At 47.0% G+C, this 17,308-nt stretch overlaps 5 protein-coding genes across 5 annotated transcripts; 2 read left to right on the top strand and 3 right to left on the bottom strand.

The window, feature by feature from the left end:
* Positions 1-131: 131 nt before the first annotated feature.
* On the bottom strand, positions 132-1,678 carry FPOAC1_011394 (uncharacterized protein; the record flags this gene model as incomplete). Its single annotated transcript, XM_044855773.1, has 2 exons — positions 132-1,581; positions 1,635-1,678. The coding sequence occupies 2 exons, from the start codon at positions 1,676-1,678 to the stop codon at positions 132-134; spliced, it is 1,494 nt and encodes a 497-aa protein (XP_044703086.1).
* Positions 1,679-4,274: 2,596 nt separating this feature from the next.
* On the top strand, positions 4,275-7,683 carry FPOAC1_011393 (uncharacterized protein; the record flags this gene model as incomplete). Its single annotated transcript, XM_044855772.1, has 5 exons — positions 4,275-4,326; positions 4,375-4,455; positions 4,510-4,789; positions 4,838-5,693; positions 5,749-7,683. The coding sequence occupies 5 exons, from the start codon at positions 4,275-4,277 to the stop codon at positions 7,681-7,683; spliced, it is 3,204 nt and encodes a 1,067-aa protein (XP_044703085.1).
* Positions 7,684-7,993: 310 nt separating this feature from the next.
* On the bottom strand, positions 7,994-9,286 carry FPOAC1_011392 (uncharacterized protein; the record flags this gene model as incomplete). The annotated part of the gene is made up of 6 exons (XM_044855771.1): positions 7,994-8,280; positions 8,331-8,492; positions 8,558-8,649; positions 8,704-8,906; positions 8,961-9,206; positions 9,260-9,286. The coding sequence occupies 6 exons, from the start codon at positions 9,284-9,286 to the stop codon at positions 7,994-7,996; spliced, it is 1,017 nt and encodes a 338-aa protein (XP_044703084.1).
* Positions 9,287-10,107: 821 nt separating this feature from the next.
* FPOAC1_011391 (uncharacterized protein) lies at positions 10,108-15,075 on the bottom strand (the record flags this gene model as incomplete). Its single annotated transcript, XM_044855770.1, has 12 exons — positions 10,108-10,219; positions 11,129-11,343; positions 11,393-11,800; positions 11,854-12,117; positions 12,166-12,424; positions 12,477-12,601; positions 12,652-12,698; positions 12,745-12,791; positions 12,842-12,960; positions 13,343-13,747; positions 13,796-14,990; positions 15,047-15,075. 12 exons carry the CDS (start codon positions 15,073-15,075, stop codon positions 10,108-10,110), a joined length of 3,225 nt encoding a protein of 1,074 aa, XP_044703083.1.
* A 461-nt stretch (positions 15,076-15,536) lies between these two features.
* Positions 15,537-17,183, top strand: FPOAC1_011390 (uncharacterized protein; the record flags this gene model as incomplete). Its single annotated transcript, XM_044855769.1, has 2 exons — positions 15,537-16,915; positions 16,967-17,183. 2 exons carry the CDS (start codon positions 15,537-15,539, stop codon positions 17,181-17,183), a joined length of 1,596 nt encoding a protein of 531 aa, XP_044703082.1.
* Positions 17,184-17,308: the final 125 nt, after the last annotated feature.

Genomic DNA, 17,308 nt, shown 5'->3' with positions numbered 1-17,308 from the left:
TTCTCAACAGCAAACTCTAGTCTATTTCTATACCAACCTGTACTTATATATCTACTGACTATTTCTATCCTTTACGAAAAACTGCAAAAGCAAATATCATCTAAGGTCGACGAATTCGTCTACCTAGGGCATCAAGCACCCAGATGCATCAACCAGGCTTTCACCCCATCCGCCAGCCTCTCACCAACACGATTCAACTCCTCCAAGTCCTGCCACGAAATCTCAACCGTCAGATCACCATCCTTGACAGAAACCACATTGATCTGCATTGCAGGCCCAGCGACGTCTGCACAAAGACTAAACCTCGCTTTCTCAACCGCCCAACCATCTTCCGAACCGTTACTAGGCTTGTTATCAACCACACCAAGATTGGTCACGTCCCATGACAGTTCGCGTGGTTTCTTGACGGTAGTCTTGTGGTAATCTTGCCAATCTGTCACGAGCTTCATCAAACCCACGATAGAATTGGTCAGACCTTGGCTGACACGCTCATTGATATCGTCTCGGATCATCCCAGCTGCACGCCAGATGTGTGGCTCGAGGGCAGGGATCGGTTGAGCAGGCCAATTGTGAACGCGTGCCTCAGCACGAATGTCGCTGACGATTTCTCGGCCAAAACTGTGGTATACAGAAGCCACGCAGTTCTGTACACTAGTCGCTGGGTCGAGGTGGGCGTACTTTGCCCTGCGGTCTTCTTTTGTCACGAACCGACGCTGGTCCATTGACGTGGCGACGGTAAAGGCGTCGGCTTTACCTTCCGAGAGGTCGACTGATAGACATGCTAGTACAATACCATGGAGAAGACCAGTGAGAGTTGTTTCGTTCTGCCGACAAAGACCAAGCAGAGTCTTGAGTGTGATGGCGTCAATGTCAATGCATTTGTGGCGCGTGATGTAAGGTGCTGGATGGATAGGTGCCCATCGTGCCTTTGCAGTCGAGGAAGCAAGAGCAGAAGGACCAAAGCTGTGCCAGATCTCAGAAACAGCAAACCCCATCGTGACCTTGTGTTTTACTAGCTTCTCCTGCGGTTGAGGAAAGTGGTCTGTTGAAATTTTAGTAGTCATGACCCTTGAGCCTTGGACAAGAGGTGACGCCGGGGATGGCTGGGACAAGTTGTTAAGTAGTGTACGAAGAAAGATCTTTGCGCCCATGCCGTCGATGTTTGAATGGTTCCACACAAACATGACATCCACGAAGTTTTCTGCTTGTGTACGCATCAATAGCAATCTCCAACCTGGTCTCGTCTCAAGATGCTCAAACTTGGCATCGAGTTGATATTGCAGATTCCCCTCAAACTCCTGTTCATAACCTGTTGCGTCGGTTCTCACAACCCAGGTTATGTGATCAGACAAGTCGACCGTATCAAGAGCAACCCAGACTGGCTTTTTTGAACCTTCACCCACGAGGCCAACTTGAAGGAGAGGAAATTGAGCGATGGTCTGTGCCACGGCTTGGTCAAACCTTGTGACGAGCTGTTCGTGATTCTGGAAGTTCGCTAATGACTGCGGTAGTCTGAATCGGAATGTGGTGATGGTGCTACAGTAGTGATCGAGGTGGTGCATACCAGACTGGTACAACTCACTGAACTTGATGTTAGCCATGATGGAAAGCACGGAATTGCATGCTATACTTACATGTATCCTAGACGGCGGATATAAGATTTTGGCTTTGGAGACATGGCTGTTGTTGGTTTTGATGCCGAATAAGTTAGTGTGAGTGAATAAAGACTAGACGACGAACCCGTGGTGTTTTTAATATTTTATATCATTCTAGCCATGCTTCAGTCTCCATATTCTCAAAGATATCATATTGTTTCACTATTTGTTTAGTCTTGTCCCCAAGTTTCCCCCAAGTTCCGCGGACACATTCTCGGATTCGGTCGGCCACCCGAGTGAACTTTACTTGACCCATGTTCCCGGACTAGATATTGTTCGGATACCGGGCATATCGGGACCATGACGAGTCGAGGCGGTGCAACGGGCAAGGGTATATAGATATAAAGCCCCAAGTGGGCCTAGTTCGGCAGTTAAGTCTGTATCGCCTTTTCAAGCTGTGACCAAGTGCCGCGTAACAATAGCTTCTATTTTGATAACGGATGGTGAAACAAGGCTTATCGAGCTTAATGACTCTAAGTTGTCCGAGCTTCCGGGAAGAGAAAAGCAACAAATTGCGTATCGTTGCGTTGCATCGCGAAAAGAGAGTTTACCAGCATTGTTTGATCTAACGGTGAGACGATTCATGTTTTATTTGTAGACGCTTCCTATCAAATTTTGAATACAGTATAATCTTTGAATCTTCATTGTCGTTTCTGTGTATTTTATATCCGACTCAAAATTTCCCTTTCGTTGTGAAAGGCCGGATCAGTCTGCTTTTGTCACAACATTACTTGGTCCAAATCTCTCAACCATGAGCGCCATAACGCTGAGCGATATTGCCGAAATGATGGCCAATGTCTCTAGAGAGGAATACGTCGCCGACTTTCTTAAACATCAAGTATCGAAACTCCATTCGAGGGAGACATGTTGGCCACAGTCGGGTGTTTCTGGTCTTCTGTACTTGTTGCGCGCGAACCTATCTGAGACGCATTCATGGAACAACAGTTATATAGTACAAGGACCATACCATTTCAACAGCACTGGAAACATATACTCTGTGGACTTTGCAAACAAAGAGTTTATTGTCAATGGCGTGGATCAGGATACATATATCACCCTGTCTTATGTTCATGGTAAGTTGAACTCGACACGTCTTTAATCCTGGTTAACCGTATTGCAGCTTTGAGCATGATTCTGGCGTTCTTCTTGATTTATCCTATCATCTTGCTGATGGAGTCGAGTACGGTTCTCTGCGATCTTATCAATCGACCTGTGGCGAAGAAAACAGTCCAGAAGTGGGAGTCAGCCCTACGACTTGTAGTCTTTACGCCTCTGGTCATCGCCGGTCTGGTGACAGGGATAATTGCGATGGGCTCCTCGGATCATTTTAGAACAGAGCACGGGGTAAGATCACCAGTGGGTACAAAGGAAATGAGCTGACGAAGAAGCAGGTCATCGGAATAATTACAGTGGTTTTCGCAGGCTTCGTCTCAATTCTTTTCTTCTTCGGTTTCTTCTTCGACAGACGCATGCGTCGAACTGCACGTGGTATGCGCTTGCTTCAGAATGTTCACTATTTTGACATGTTCGTCTGTCAAGTGATTCTTATGCTATCTGGATTTGTACTCACGGACGGCTTCGACGATCTCTCAGTTATGGGGCTGTGCTATATACAGATTTCTACAGCGTGGGCAGTTTCACTGGGAATGATTGCAGCGTTTGTGTGGAATAGTGCTATGGTGTTGATGACAGCCCAGTGGTTCCTTGTACGAAGGGCTAGACCAGAACCTGTTGCTGCAGGGCCTGCGGCTGGAATTAAAATGTGGAGGTTTGTAAGATTGTGGAAGAAGAGGGACGTAAGGGCAGAGCAGGAACTGAGCTCTCTTTCTGGGACTTGTGAGTCAAGAACGGATTGAGGTTTAGCGAGATGGAAATGTTATAGTGGTTTTGTAGTAGCTTGAGAATTTTGCACAATACTTCATGACAAATGTGTACAAAAATTGTATTTCTAGATGGCAAATAACTACCGATCACTTGAGCCGGGTCAACTATTAAATCCACGTCGTACGATGTCAGCATGAAGGATTCAGTAGTCACATAGCCAAGCGTCTAGGAGATCCTCGACAGCGACCCGTCTGTATCATCGACACATGGTTTCTGACCAAAGAACCAATAGATTGCAAAAGATTCATCATCTATCCGTACCTGAGCTTCGGATGCCCGCGGGGTGCCGACATGGACCCCGCGGGCTGGAACTGCCCAAGGCTTAGCGGTTGATCCTTGCCTAATCCCAATCCATTTTTAGCATACGTCGGTTACCCTGAACTGGTTCAAGGCGGACGCCGCGGACGTTCAAGACTGGTAGTGATGACATGCCAATGTGAGTTGACGGTGGTGGAGTGTCCGAAAATCCGACAGAGTTACGACTTGTCCTCGGGGAGCGTCATCTCGACGGCCGAGAAATGGGTTACACATCTCAATTCTTACGATTTTATTGAAACATTTTTTGTTTATATCATGATCAAGTTCGGGACTATTGTTATCATCATCGTCATCATCAACACATCCAACTCAACTACCAAGGCTATTACAACAACAACAAGACTAATCAATCTTGCTACAACAATCGAATCCCAATATTACCCTTCTAAGCAACAACCGACAACACAACTTGACAAGATGGCGATCAAAGACAGTGGAAAGAAGCGCGGCCAGATTCCAGGCCCCAAAGGTAGTACATCAATTAGATACCATAGTACCATACCACTAACTATTCCAGGCCTTCCTGTACTGGGTAACCTCTTCGATCTCGACCTTGACGACTCTCTCACATCATTAATAAACATGGGCCAAAAATACGGTTCGTCACTCGGCCACCTCCACACCATGAGCCAAACAAGCTGATTTGTCCCAGCCCCCATCTTCTCTTTAGAAATCGCTGGCCACAGAGAGATTATGCTATGCAGTCGTGATCTCGTCGATGAAGTATGCGACGAAACAAGATTCCACAAACTCGTAACAGGCGGTGTTGATAAGCTCCGTCCTTTGGCCGGAGATGGTCTTTTCACAGCACAGCATGGGAACCACGAATGGGGAATTGCACATCGAATTCTTATGCCGCTTTTTGGACCTCTCAAGATTCGAGCAATGTTTGATGACATGCAAGATGTTTCAGAACAACTTTGTCTCAAGTGGTATGTACTCTACAATGCCTCCAATGTTTCGGCGACTAACTATCCTAGGGCTCGTCTAGGACCCTCAGCAACCATCGACGTAGCCAGCGACTTCACCCGCCTCACGCTAGACACCATCGCCCTATGCACAATGGGTTACCGCTTCAACAGCTTCTACAGTAACGAGAAGATGCACCCATTCGTCGACAGCATGGTCGCCGCCCTCATCGATGCCGACAAGCAATCCATGTTTCCTGATTTCATTGGTGCTTGTAGAGTAAAGGCACTTGCTGCATTCCGCAAGCACGCCGCTATTATGAAGGACACATGCAATGAGCTCATACAGGCACGACGAAAGAATCCCATCCAGGGAACCGACCTACTAACTGCCATGATGGAAGGCAAAGACCCAAAAACAGGGGAGGGCATGAGCGACAGTTTGATCACTCAGAATCTCATCACTTTCCTAATTGCAGGACATGAGACCACTTCGGGGCTTTTGTCATTTGCATTTTACTATCTTCTAGAGAATCCTCGCACTCTTGAGAAGGCAAGGGCGGAAGTCGACGAGGTGGTTGGGGACCAGAGCTTGAACGTTGATCATCTTGCAAAGATGCCATACGTTAACATGATCCTCAGAGAGACTCTCCGTTTGATGCCTACTGCCCCCGGTTTCTATGTAACGCCGGCGAAAGATGAGATCATTGGTGGTCAATATTCTGTCGCTGCGAATGAGCCTTTGCTCTGCTTCCTCCATCTCGTTCATCGTGACCCTAAAGTCTGGGGTTCTGATGCAGAGGAGTTCAGGCCTGAGCGTATGGCGGATGAGTTGTTTGAGGCTTTGCCTAAGAATGCTTGGAAACCCTTCGGTAACGGAATGCGAGGTTGTATTGGTCGTGAGTTTGCCTGGCAAGAAGCCAAGTTGGTAAGTGTCACTCTTTAGTCTTTCTGATATCCATCTCTAACACTCGAGCCGACAGATAACTGTCATGATTCTACAAAACTTTGACCTTTCGAAGGCTGATCCCAGCTACAAGCTCAAGATCAAGCAGTCGCTTACCATCAAGCCTGACGGTTTCAACATGCATGCCAAACTCCGCAATGACCGAAAGGTTTCCGGTTTATTCAAGACTCCCAGCCTATCGAGCCAGCAGCCCAGCTTGTCCAGCCGTCAAAGCATCAACCCAATCAACGCCAAGGACTTGAAGCCCATCTCCATCTTCTATGGATCCAACACAGGAACCTGCGAAGCGCTGGCGCAAAAACTCTCTGCTGATTGCGTCGCTTCTGGATTCATGCCTTCCAAACCTTTGCCTCTGGACATGGCCACGAACAACCTTTCAAAAGACGGACCAAACATCTTGCTCGCTGCTTCGTACGACGGAAGACCTTCTGACAACGCCCAAGAGTTTACGAAGTGGGCTGAGTCGCTAAAGCCTGGACAATTGGAGGGTATCCAATTTGCAGTTTTTGGGTGTGGTCATAAGGATTGGGTTTCCACGTACTTCAAGATACCCAAGATTTTGGACAAATGTTTGGCAGATGCAGGCGCAGACCGACTTGTCGACATCGGTCTTACAGACGCAAGCACTGGCCGTTTGTACTCCGACTTTGACGACTGGGAGAACCAGAAGCTCTTTGCCGAACTCTCCAAGCGCCAAGGCGTCGCACCGGTCGATGAATCTAATCTCGAACTGAACGTTACCGTCATCAAGCCTCAAAACAATGATATGGGCGGTAACTTCCGGCGTGCCGAGGTTATCGAGAACACACTCCTCACATATCCTGGGGTCTCTAGAAAGCACAGTCTGTTGCTGAAACTGCCCAAGGATATGGAGTACACGCCCGGTGACCATGTTCTGGTTCTTCCCAAGAACCCGCCTCCGTTGGTAGAACAGGCCATGTCGTGCTTTGGGGTACATAGCGACACTGCGTTGATAATTTCCTCCAAGAGACCGACGTTCTTGCCGACTGATACCCCAATACTTACTTCTAGTCTTCTCAGTTCCCTTGTCGAGTTGTCTCAGACTGCTAGTCGAACAGGTCTTAAGCGACTAGCTGACTTTGCTGGCGATGATAACATAAAGGCATGTGTTGAGCGTCTTGCAGGTGATGACTATACCAGTGGAGTTGAGGAGCAGCGCTTGTCCATTCTTGACATCCTACGAAAGTACCCGTCTATCAACATGCCGTTGTCGACTTTCTTGTCCATGCTGCCTCAGATGCGTCCCCGAACCTATTCCTTCGCCTCGGCACCAGAGTGGAAGCAAGGACACGGAATGCTTTTGTTCTCTGTTGTCGAAGCTGAAGAGGGTCCAGTTGCTCGGCCGGGCGGTCTTGCCACAAACTACATGGCTCAATTGAGACATGGGGATTATGTACTGGTGGAACCACGACCTTGCAGGCCCGAGTTGCGCACAACGATGATGATTCCTGAACCCAAGGTTCCCATCATCATGATCGCTGTCGGTGCTGGGTTGGCCCCATTCCTTGGTTACTTGCAGAAGCGTTTCTTGCAGGCACAGAATTTCCAGCGAACCAATCTTCCATGTTGTACTCTGATCTTTGGTTGCAGAGGTGCAAAGATGGATGATATTTGCCGCGATCAACTCGACAAGTACTCTCGAGCGGGTGTTGTCACTGTCCACCGAGCCTACAGTAGAGATCCGGACGCTGAATGCCAGTACGTGCAGGGCGTGGTGAAAAAGCACAGTGAGACCTTGGCAAAACAGTGGGCTCAAGGTGCTATCGTCATGGTATGTAGTGGAAAGAAGGTGTCTGATGATGTGATGGATGTTCTGAGTCCTATTCTGTTTACTGAAGAGAAGAGGTTGGGAATGACAACTGTAGATGGCGTTGATGTCTGGAGGCAGAATGTACCCAAGGAGCGTATGATCTTGGAGGTGTTTGGGTAGACGGGAAATGGTCATTTTGTGTTGGAGTTTGGAGAATTGAAGGGTTTATTTTGTTGCACCAATAGATCAGGATAGACATTTTGCTTGGAGAGTATGTTCTATCTCCTTGCGTGATAGTTTTATGTAAATGCACTCGTCTTGTCAGGTTGTTCGTGTCCATTTCCTTAAGCTGGCCGGACTTCCTCGAGTCAATTATTATCCAGAGCTAACGCGTATTATATCTATGATCCCCTCCAATAACAATGCTAGTAGTCCCTTTACTTGTCCTTTACTCCTTCTCGTAACTAAATCCCTCCATTTTTCACCATACCTAGTATCTCTCTTCATCCTCAGGCCTTGTATGGACTAAGGATAATTGCGACACACGATCTGTCGATACGTCAAAAGATCCCTTGGGCTGATGAACTTGCGAAAGCTTGACAGCATGAGACGACGCAGTGGTAGCATTCCCTGTGTACTGACTACCTCCGCGAGTACCTGTTTTGCTTTTCATATAGCTGAAAGCGCGTGAATCGGCTGCGTACTTGAAGTAGGGCCTCAACGCAGGTAGGCAGGCGATGACAAGACCAATGTACAAATCAAGCGAATTCCAAAAGTCTAGGCACATAAGTAAGAGTGGATCGGCCGGGAACGGGTACTTGACTTACGCAACGTGACTAATGATACTTCACCACCAGCGTAGACTTTGGTGTAGCGGACAATGCTTAGAGTCATGTTGATCAGGCCCAAGAGGAAGGTAAAATACACTCCAACGCGAAGCCATCCCTTGATCATGAGATCAGGGACAATTAGCCAAGGGAGCACAAATACTGAACTTGTTAGCTAATTTCTATTCCGTTCCAAGGCATCAAATATGAGGGAAGTCAAAACTTACTGAAAACATCGCTGGAGAAGTTGAGGGCCCAAATGGCTCTAAAAGCTCCCAGGACTGGATCTCTTTCGCATCGGCGGTCAGCATCAGATGTCCTACTCATGGGTCAGTGTACAGGTTTCCTAGACGACAGGGATAAATGAACTAACCACCAACGGCTGACAGGAGTGCATATCGTGAACAAAAGAATAAGGGTGACAACGTATGAGGCTGTAACGTAACCCACAGTCGCCCAGAGAAAAGTCCTTCGCTTCGTCATAAACCTTGGAATTACCTGATGATAGACACAAAGCAGAGCAGCTTTGCACAGATAATACGACGACACAAAAGGAAGAGTGCTTATCCAGAGTATCTAACAATGTGTCAGCTCCTACTATTCACAACAACTGGTATCAGCAATGTTTACCTTGCGAATCAACTCCTTTCTTTCTTCTGATGCCTTAAACGCCTCCAAACCCGGATCTATGCCATCTTCCATGACACCCATATGGACATAGGTGATGCAAAACGAGGCAGTGATGATACCCATCGCCCACGCACTCGTCATCCACACATCACTTCCAAGCAGACGCTGTTTTTGAAGGCCTAATCGTAGCCAGATACGGGCGGCAATGACTAACGTCGACAAGGAAATGAGAGTCCATTCCATGATCTGTCAAGAGACCTGTCAGCAGGTGTTTCATGGTGTTGTCGTGGGGCACGGACAAGGAGGTCTGAAGCGCCTGGAGCCATGTTGAATATGAGACTTTAGTCGTATACAGTGGTTTGGAGTCGAGGTGAGTCGGGAGTTAATCTAACCGATACGAGGCAGGGCGGTTTGCGCTTGGGATTTGCTATAGTCGATGATATATCGATGCTGGCGAGTGGTTGTACCATGAGTGCGAAGGAAAGCAAATTCACAGAGACGGGCTGTCGAACGGACTGAAACCTCGTTTATTAAAACTCTGGTTACCACCCGTCTGCAGACGAATGTCCTAAACCGTCTAAGTTTTCTCATGCATTCCATTTCTAGCGTATCCGGGAATTCATCGTCTGATCCTACCGGGTTGGGCTATATTGCATTCCAGTCGACCAACGCCATTCGCTTACACTGAAGTTGGTTGGCTTAGTCAGGGACCATTCTTGTACCTTACATACGAATGAATCGTTGGTCGGGTACCTGATGCCGCCGGCAAGGACGGGTTTTCTTGATGTCGTTAACAACCACCGCGTAAATTAGACTTTTGGTCATAACAAATTATGGACGTGGAGCCAAGCCTGGAACAACTTGCACCTGCAAGTGGCCGAGACTTTTTCTTCAGCTGCGCTGCTACGGCCAACACACTACATTGTAATTCTACGTGGGCCAAGACTCTCGCCTTGTTGGTTGATAATGTCTGGGCATCATATGGCGTGTTTTTTGATGACAATAGGAACTCTGATAATTATCAGATCATGTTTTTTTTCGCCGTTTTCAACGTACAAGATCAGGGAAGCACAAAGTGAATGCTAAATTTAAACAGGAAATAAGCAGCCACTCAAACCATTAAACAGCACGAGGAGAGGAATGCATCTCACCAGTCATCAATGATATCAACCATAAGAGTTTGCGTTTCCGCAACGGAGCCGTGGTCAAGTCCTTCTTCGTGACGCGTTAAACTTTGAACTATAGCAGGTTTCTGAATACTAACGGGTTATGGTTAGCTAGCGGCAAGACCAACACATCAGGCTGGACTTGGCCTGTGTCTTCAATGACCATAAGCCACCATACCATGCCAGTCTCTACCTAATGAATGATAGCCCTATCGATAATACGCAGGAAATAAATGAACAATCTGTGTTGGAGGCGATCAACTTTGGGGACTGAAAAATATCTCCCATGTGTAGATTCCAGTGTCCGTCCAATATTGAGTCAGGAGGTCTGATATTATATTACAAAGTAGCTTCATCTAGAGTCAGGTACCAAAATCAGGAACTGAATCAATAGAGCCACGATGGGAAGAGGATCAGCTGGTCTCTTGGCTAGTTACCGCCTTGGCGACATCACATTATATCAGTGATGAACAAGCCAGTTTGAAATGATCAACCTCGTTAGAAACGTTTTGACCACTTCATGGACATGTGACGTCAAGTGAATTTCTTCGATTGATGCCGGCGGCAATGTCTGTCTATGGTGCTAAACAATGACGGTTCGGATCTACCGCTGGCAATGTCTTCTTAGGTTGGACCTAAACTTGATAGGCCTGCTTCTAGAGCATTCAAATACAAATCAAACCCATGGCAAGAGTCATGCATTTAGTTCCCATCTGTCATAAATACTAACAACAATGTTCTAGACGACTGCGAAAGCTGCTACCAAGTCCCTTGCCTCCAACGAAATGTCTATTTTAGAGAGCTGGGGCAGTAATGTTAGGTCATTGAGGTGACAGACCATAACAATACCATCAATTTCCCGTGCTCGTTCTTGGCAGGAAGACATATATAGTACAGTTGGCTCTTGCGCTTAGTACATCCAATGGTTAAAAGCCTGCACTACCTCAAGTACATATTCATAAATCCTAAACCTTGCTATTCTATACGTTTTAATCAACTTACAAGATATATCTGAAGCTCCTGTTCTCCATATCAGTCTCATCCACTTGGAGAAGTGTGCCATCAGCGCTAAGATCCACGCGTCGAGACTCCTCTGGATCCCTCTTCACTCCTTGCTCCTGGTCTCGACGACGATTCTCCAAGTTCAAGTACAAGTAAATCCCGACAACAAGCGCAATCGTAATTGCGAAGCATGCCAAAATGGTCGTATACGCCGTCTAAAAAGGTTAGCTATGCATGTACCACACTCAAGTTGAGTTCACTCACATGATAATTGGGCGCTTCGGTACTGATGAAGAATTGAGGTCCGGCCAAGTTTCCTGCACAGTAGCCAAGGAATATCATGGCCATGACAGTAGACTTCTTGGTGAAGCCGGCAATGTTACTAGCTGAGAGCGATAGCATGAGTGGGAATGCCGGGGCGACAGCCATAATGAGCCAGAAACCTGCCAGACGGGAAAGTTTCTCGGTGTTTGGAAGGAACTTGATCATGAGGATACCGGCGATGGCCATGATGTATGTCAAAACGAGGGCTATGTGGCGCGACTTGCGGACATAGGTTGTAAAGACGGCTACCAAGATAACAGTGGTGAGTTGGAAGGCGGATGCAGGAAGACCCATCAGAATAGTCTGGTGTTCGTCGTAGCCGAAGCTCTTGATAACAATAGTGCTGAACTGTGATCAAAATTGTCAGTTACTATTAAAGAGGTGCATAAGGCCATACATACGCTAGTGGTTCCTCCGTTAGGAACACAGATAACGAAGGAAAAGATGAAGAACCACCAAGACTTGATGTCCTTCATAGTCTCGATAAATTGACCTCGATCCCATTTCTTGGTCTGTGTTGTTCGCTGGAACTTCTTGGGTCGAAGAGAAGCGAATTCTCTTTCGGAAGTGGTCAGGAACTTGGCAGTTGAGGGTGAGTCGGGCAGCATGAAGAATGTGAGAATGGACCATGCGATTGTGATGAGACCAAAGATGAGGAAGAGCATCTGCGCTTATTAGTAAACAATACAAGTCAACCGAACTTTCATACTCACCTTCCACTGGGAAACTGGTCCAGTGTACCCTAAAATACCATAGGCAATCATAGCGCCTACCATGCTGGCCGAAGCATTACCAGCGAACCAGAAAGAGTGTCGAGAAACGTGCTCGCTAGGAGTGTACCACATGCCGGTAATGAGGGAGAAACCGGGACTGATGGCACTTTCGAAAACACCGAGGAAGAATCGAAGGACCATAAGACTAGCGAAGTTGTGTGCGACCGAGTGAAGAGTTAGGACGATACCCCAGATGAACCTATAAGATTGAGATTAGTGTTGTACAGGTACATGTGTTTGGAATGACGTACATGAGAACACTAAGATATTTTCCAAGAGGGAACTTGACGAATCCGAGGGAGATGGGGTATGAAGCGACGAGGTAGCCGATGTAAAAGACACTGGAGGCCCAACTGAATTGTTGCCCAACAAGTTCCTGCGTTTTGTCAGTATTTTCTGTATTGCAAAGGTAATGTGCCAGCTTACCAAATCTTCTCTGAGTCCTAGAATAGCACTGTATGCTAGACTGGTTTCTGTTGCCTGTTAGAGGCAGTCGTAAGATTGCATTCGTATACTCACTATCGAGGTACTGCAAACCATAGCTGATGATGAGCAATGGCATGAGACTTATTCCTAGTCAGCTAGCCGAAATCTTTCTGCTGTCAAATATACATACCGAAGATCAATCTTGCGAACCAGTTTCTTCTCGTCTTCTAAAGACAAGGTATCAACAGTCCCGTCATTTCTATCGTCCATCTCGCAAGAAGGCGAGGGCTCCTTTGTGTCTTGGTGCATCTTGTCCGTCATGATGTGTTATGTTCAAAGTGTATGAAGATGCTATGAGCAAAGTTTCGATTTATTGACGGGGTCTCAAGGCCCAGTTATATTCATTTCTTATCGTTGCACCCGCTAAGTTAGTCTCAACCTTGGGGTTTTATCACCACCTGGTCTGATCTGGTCTAGATACAGGGTCATTACCCCGGATTTCTGGATCCAGTGAGACTAAATATCTGATTGGTCAGATTAATCGACGAGATAAGAGCACATGAGTAACCCGACTCATTTCGCCTCCAACTATACAAAGTGGCTGAACCTAATTGCAATTACTGAACAAGATATTGATAATCACCTTGAATTATGCTGTATCTCGCATGGCAATCATCGATCTTCTACTAACCAAGTCTCTAACCGCCTCCATCGAGACGCCCTCATCCGACCGTCCCTTAGCCGACAACACAATATTCAAGACACTCTTGATAACGGGGTCTGAAATATTCGCCGAAATCCAATCTCGGTGCACAGGGTCATGTGTTTCCATTCCCGCAATCAGAAGTGCCCATTGGAATCTCTCGAGTAATTGCACTGGTCCAGTAGCGATAGTCTGATATGCTGCAGCCACCAACTCCTTCAAAGCTGTGTCTATATCTTGCGGTACTGGCGTTTGTCCAAATACGGTATTACGACTGCGATGGAGATAGATCTGTAGGGCGTAAAAGATGGTGACTGTTACAAGGGCCATCAAAGGTGGTTTTGTAGATTGCCCGGGATATGGTCTGGATGTCGCAAAGAGAAAGCTGTGCTCCTGTGGAATATTAGCACTCCTTTCAGCGAAGCCGGCACAGCTACTTACCTCTTTTATCTTGTCCAATTTTCTTTTTATCTCCAAGCTTTTACCCAATGATTCTGGATCACTACCTTGGCTATACTGATTGATCTCATACTGAACAGTGATTAAACTAAAATAAACATCCACAGTTTTCCTTATACTCGTTCCCGGTAGTTCAGGTCTAAGCCATGCCCCCGTCTGTTCCTCTGATAAGATTGGCATTCGCGACAACTGCCATATCCGTTGCCTCGTATCATGCTTTTCGGTAACGTAGCCTGCAAACTTCTCTCCACAGCCAAAGAAGCCACAAAACACGTCTCTGTCATAGATGTACGTCAATATTCGTGACAATGTCACAGGTTCTGACGTGCCACCACTATTTGTTGAATTGGCACACATCTCGTCGAGTGAGAAGGTTGTAACATAAGCCAAAATGGAGCTGCTCAGCTCGCGTAGTTTCGGAACATCAAATGGATCTCTTCTCATCCAGAACATGTATAGATACAAGAACGAAAGCATCATGGCGATGTGGTCAGTTGGTGTCAAGTCCACAAGCGCCTGGTTGAGTAGCTGCGATCCGTGTTGAAAGTGAAGATGCGACTCGAGAGGTGGCCTGTCACTGAAGCCGTGATGGATAGCCAATTCGCTGTGTGAAAAGGCAAGGAGAAAATGTAGCGCCATGGGATTTTGGACGGCAAAGTTGAGAAAGATGGAGTGTGATGATAGTGCCGCTTTGCGAGTGGACTTCATGGGCGCAAGGACGGTGGAGTGGAATGTCATAGCTTGTACATCGTCGCTGCCGATGGATGGTGCTGGCTCGGCTGGGTTTGTAAAGGAAAATGACGGGAAGATGGAGAGAAGGTTGAAAGATGGAGTTGGGAAGAGGATGAGCTGCGTAGTATTGAAAGAGACCTCTTCATCAAACTCGGGCAAAATGAGTGAATCGATACCTTCTGATGGTAAATCTGGAAGGCTCTGGATGACTGAATCATCTTCCACGTCTGTATCTGGCAGAGCAAATATCGCGTGTGTATTCATGTTGTCTGGTAGCTGCAAGACATCATTTGATGTATCTGTCGAAATCATCTCTCCTGGTGACTGTTGAGTAGCTATAGTATCGGTACCAGACGAAAGATCAACGTCGTCATTGGACACTTTTGGAGTAATAGCCTTTGGTGTCCAACTCGACCGCTCCTTGATAGGCCCAAAGCCGCGTCTTCTTGACGCCAAAGGTAAGTGTTGAGCCGCCCATTCGCAAACTAGACCCAGTCGTACGCATCTTGCGCACTGGGGACGTATCTCATCACATTTGACCTTTTTGGACAAGCACGTCAAACAACCTAGATGCGTTAGTGAGAGTCTTTGCAGGGGGTCGGACTACTACTAGGCTGACCATTCTTTGACCTCCCCCTCTCTACTCGACGACGCTTCTTCGGCTGTTCATTTGTATTGCATTCCATTGATTGGCGATATGGATTCTCAACTACTTGCAAGATCCAGGCTCAATTTAATCGATGGATTGCTGCCCCAGATTCCGGGTCCTCGGCTAGTAAGACTTGGGGCTGATCTCGCCTCCTTACGTCTCGAGCGACCGTCGATTAAACTGACCAATCAGCTAGAACAAGCTATCGAAGCTAAAGATACGATGAGATAGGAGGGCATAAACAACAGTTCCCGGATATTCCGCTTTACTTTTGTTGATTGATTACTCCTTCTCAGCTTCTGATCTCTCTTTTCTTCACTTCTTGTCATTTTTACTATCACTATGGGCAATCATATCTCATACACCGCCTCTGAATGCGAGGTTCATCTTCCTGATAATGCTGGTTCTCTCAAAGGTCTTCAGTTCGATTCCAAGTCTCGCAGATTCGCGGGTGTTCCTTACGCTCAACCACCAACACAAAATCTACGATGGCGCAAACCGCAGCCTTTTCCCAAAAATCACATCTACGGTGCTCCGTTTGACGCGACACAATTTGGTCCAGTTTGCCCTCAGGCGAATTACTCCAAAAATGTCAGCGAGCACATTCCCAAGCATGCATACAGCGAGGATTGTCTAAGACTCAACATCTGGACACCTGTACCTGATCCGGATGTCCCAAACCCAAAATGGCCCGTCATGGTCTGGTTCCATGGAGGCTGGTTCCAGGTCGGCGATCCTAGCCAAGAAGAAAGCATGGATCCCACTGAGCTCATCTCGACTGGTAAACTACAGGCTATCTTTGTAGCCGTGGGATACAGACTAAACGTCTTTGGCTTCCTCGCTGGTGAAGCTCTGCTTGAGGAGTCAGGAGGCGCAGCCGTAGGAAACTATGGACTATGGGATCAGCGTCTTGCTATGGATTGGGTGTACGACAACATCTCAGCTTTTGGAGGTGATCCGGGAAATATCATCCTAGCTGGTCGAAGCGCGGGAGCGTATTCAGTCCTTGCCCAGACTCTTTACGACTTCAGAGGCACAGATTCTCAAAGCCACTTCACGCGGATGATCATGTACTCAAATGCCATCCCAACACAGCCCAAGAGTGTTCAAGACTGCGAAGAGCAGTTCGATGAGCTCTGCGAGTACTTTGACATATCCAAAGATCTGGCAGGGTCAGAGAAGCTAGAGTGTTTGCGAAACATCACTTCGGATGATCTCTCTTCAGCCATCATGGAGTTGAAGAACCATACATTCCGTCCAGTCACTGACAATCTCTTTATCCACTCTGGAATCTTTGACTATTATCGCGATGGTTCGTTTGCGCGTGAATTCAAAAAACGCGACTTGAAGTTGCTGATAGGCGAGGTTCTTGACGAAGACACACTCTACGCCGCCACAAACCCCCCAAAACCCGATGTTTCTTCGTTGCGTGTTCAAATATCGAACTACTATCCCCCGCACGTTACAGATCGTCTTCTCAAGCATTACACAATACCTCAGACTAAGGACAAGGAGGCTTGGCAGAAAATCTTTGGACGTATCGTTGCAGACGGTCAGGTCAGAGCGCCATCACGATATCTAGTTGACAATCTTGTACGGAATGGCGTGGGCATAAAGAATGTCTGGAGATATCTCATTGCGTACCGATTGTCATTTATAAACAACAATGTCGCGCCAGCGTCGTTCGGTGTAAGCCATGCGATGGACCGTCCCATCTGGAAGTAAGTTTTCACATATTTCTATTCAAGATAATAAACTTGCTAACAAAACAGTTACTCCATTTCTCACAATCCCACACCAGAAGAAAGGCAACTCATGGATGAGTGGATCGCTGATCTACGCGCGTTTGTCAATGACGAGGATGGATTTGACTACGGCACTTCAGAAGCTACAGAGTATAAAGTGATGCAGCCACAAGGGACAATTGGGATCGAGACGGATGGACGATGGGAAGAACTTTTGCAGGTCATGGACATCTTTTCCGCTTGAGGTGATGTTGACCAGAGTGAGTGGCGACCGGAGAAGAGGTTTGTCCGGGTGAAAGGAATAATATTTGATGACGGAATAGGTACTACTTACTTTACTGCGTCATCTCGACTCATCAACTACGAGTC

Source organism: Fusarium poae, chromosome 4, assembly GCF_019609905.1.
Source record: "Fusarium poae strain DAOMC 252244 chromosome 4, whole genome shotgun sequence".
Classification (NCBI taxonomy): Eukaryota; Fungi; Ascomycota; class Sordariomycetes; order Hypocreales; family Nectriaceae; genus Fusarium; species Fusarium poae.
The sequence above is the reverse complement of the archived record's forward strand: the minus strand, read 5'-3'. Positions and strand labels throughout refer to the sequence as shown.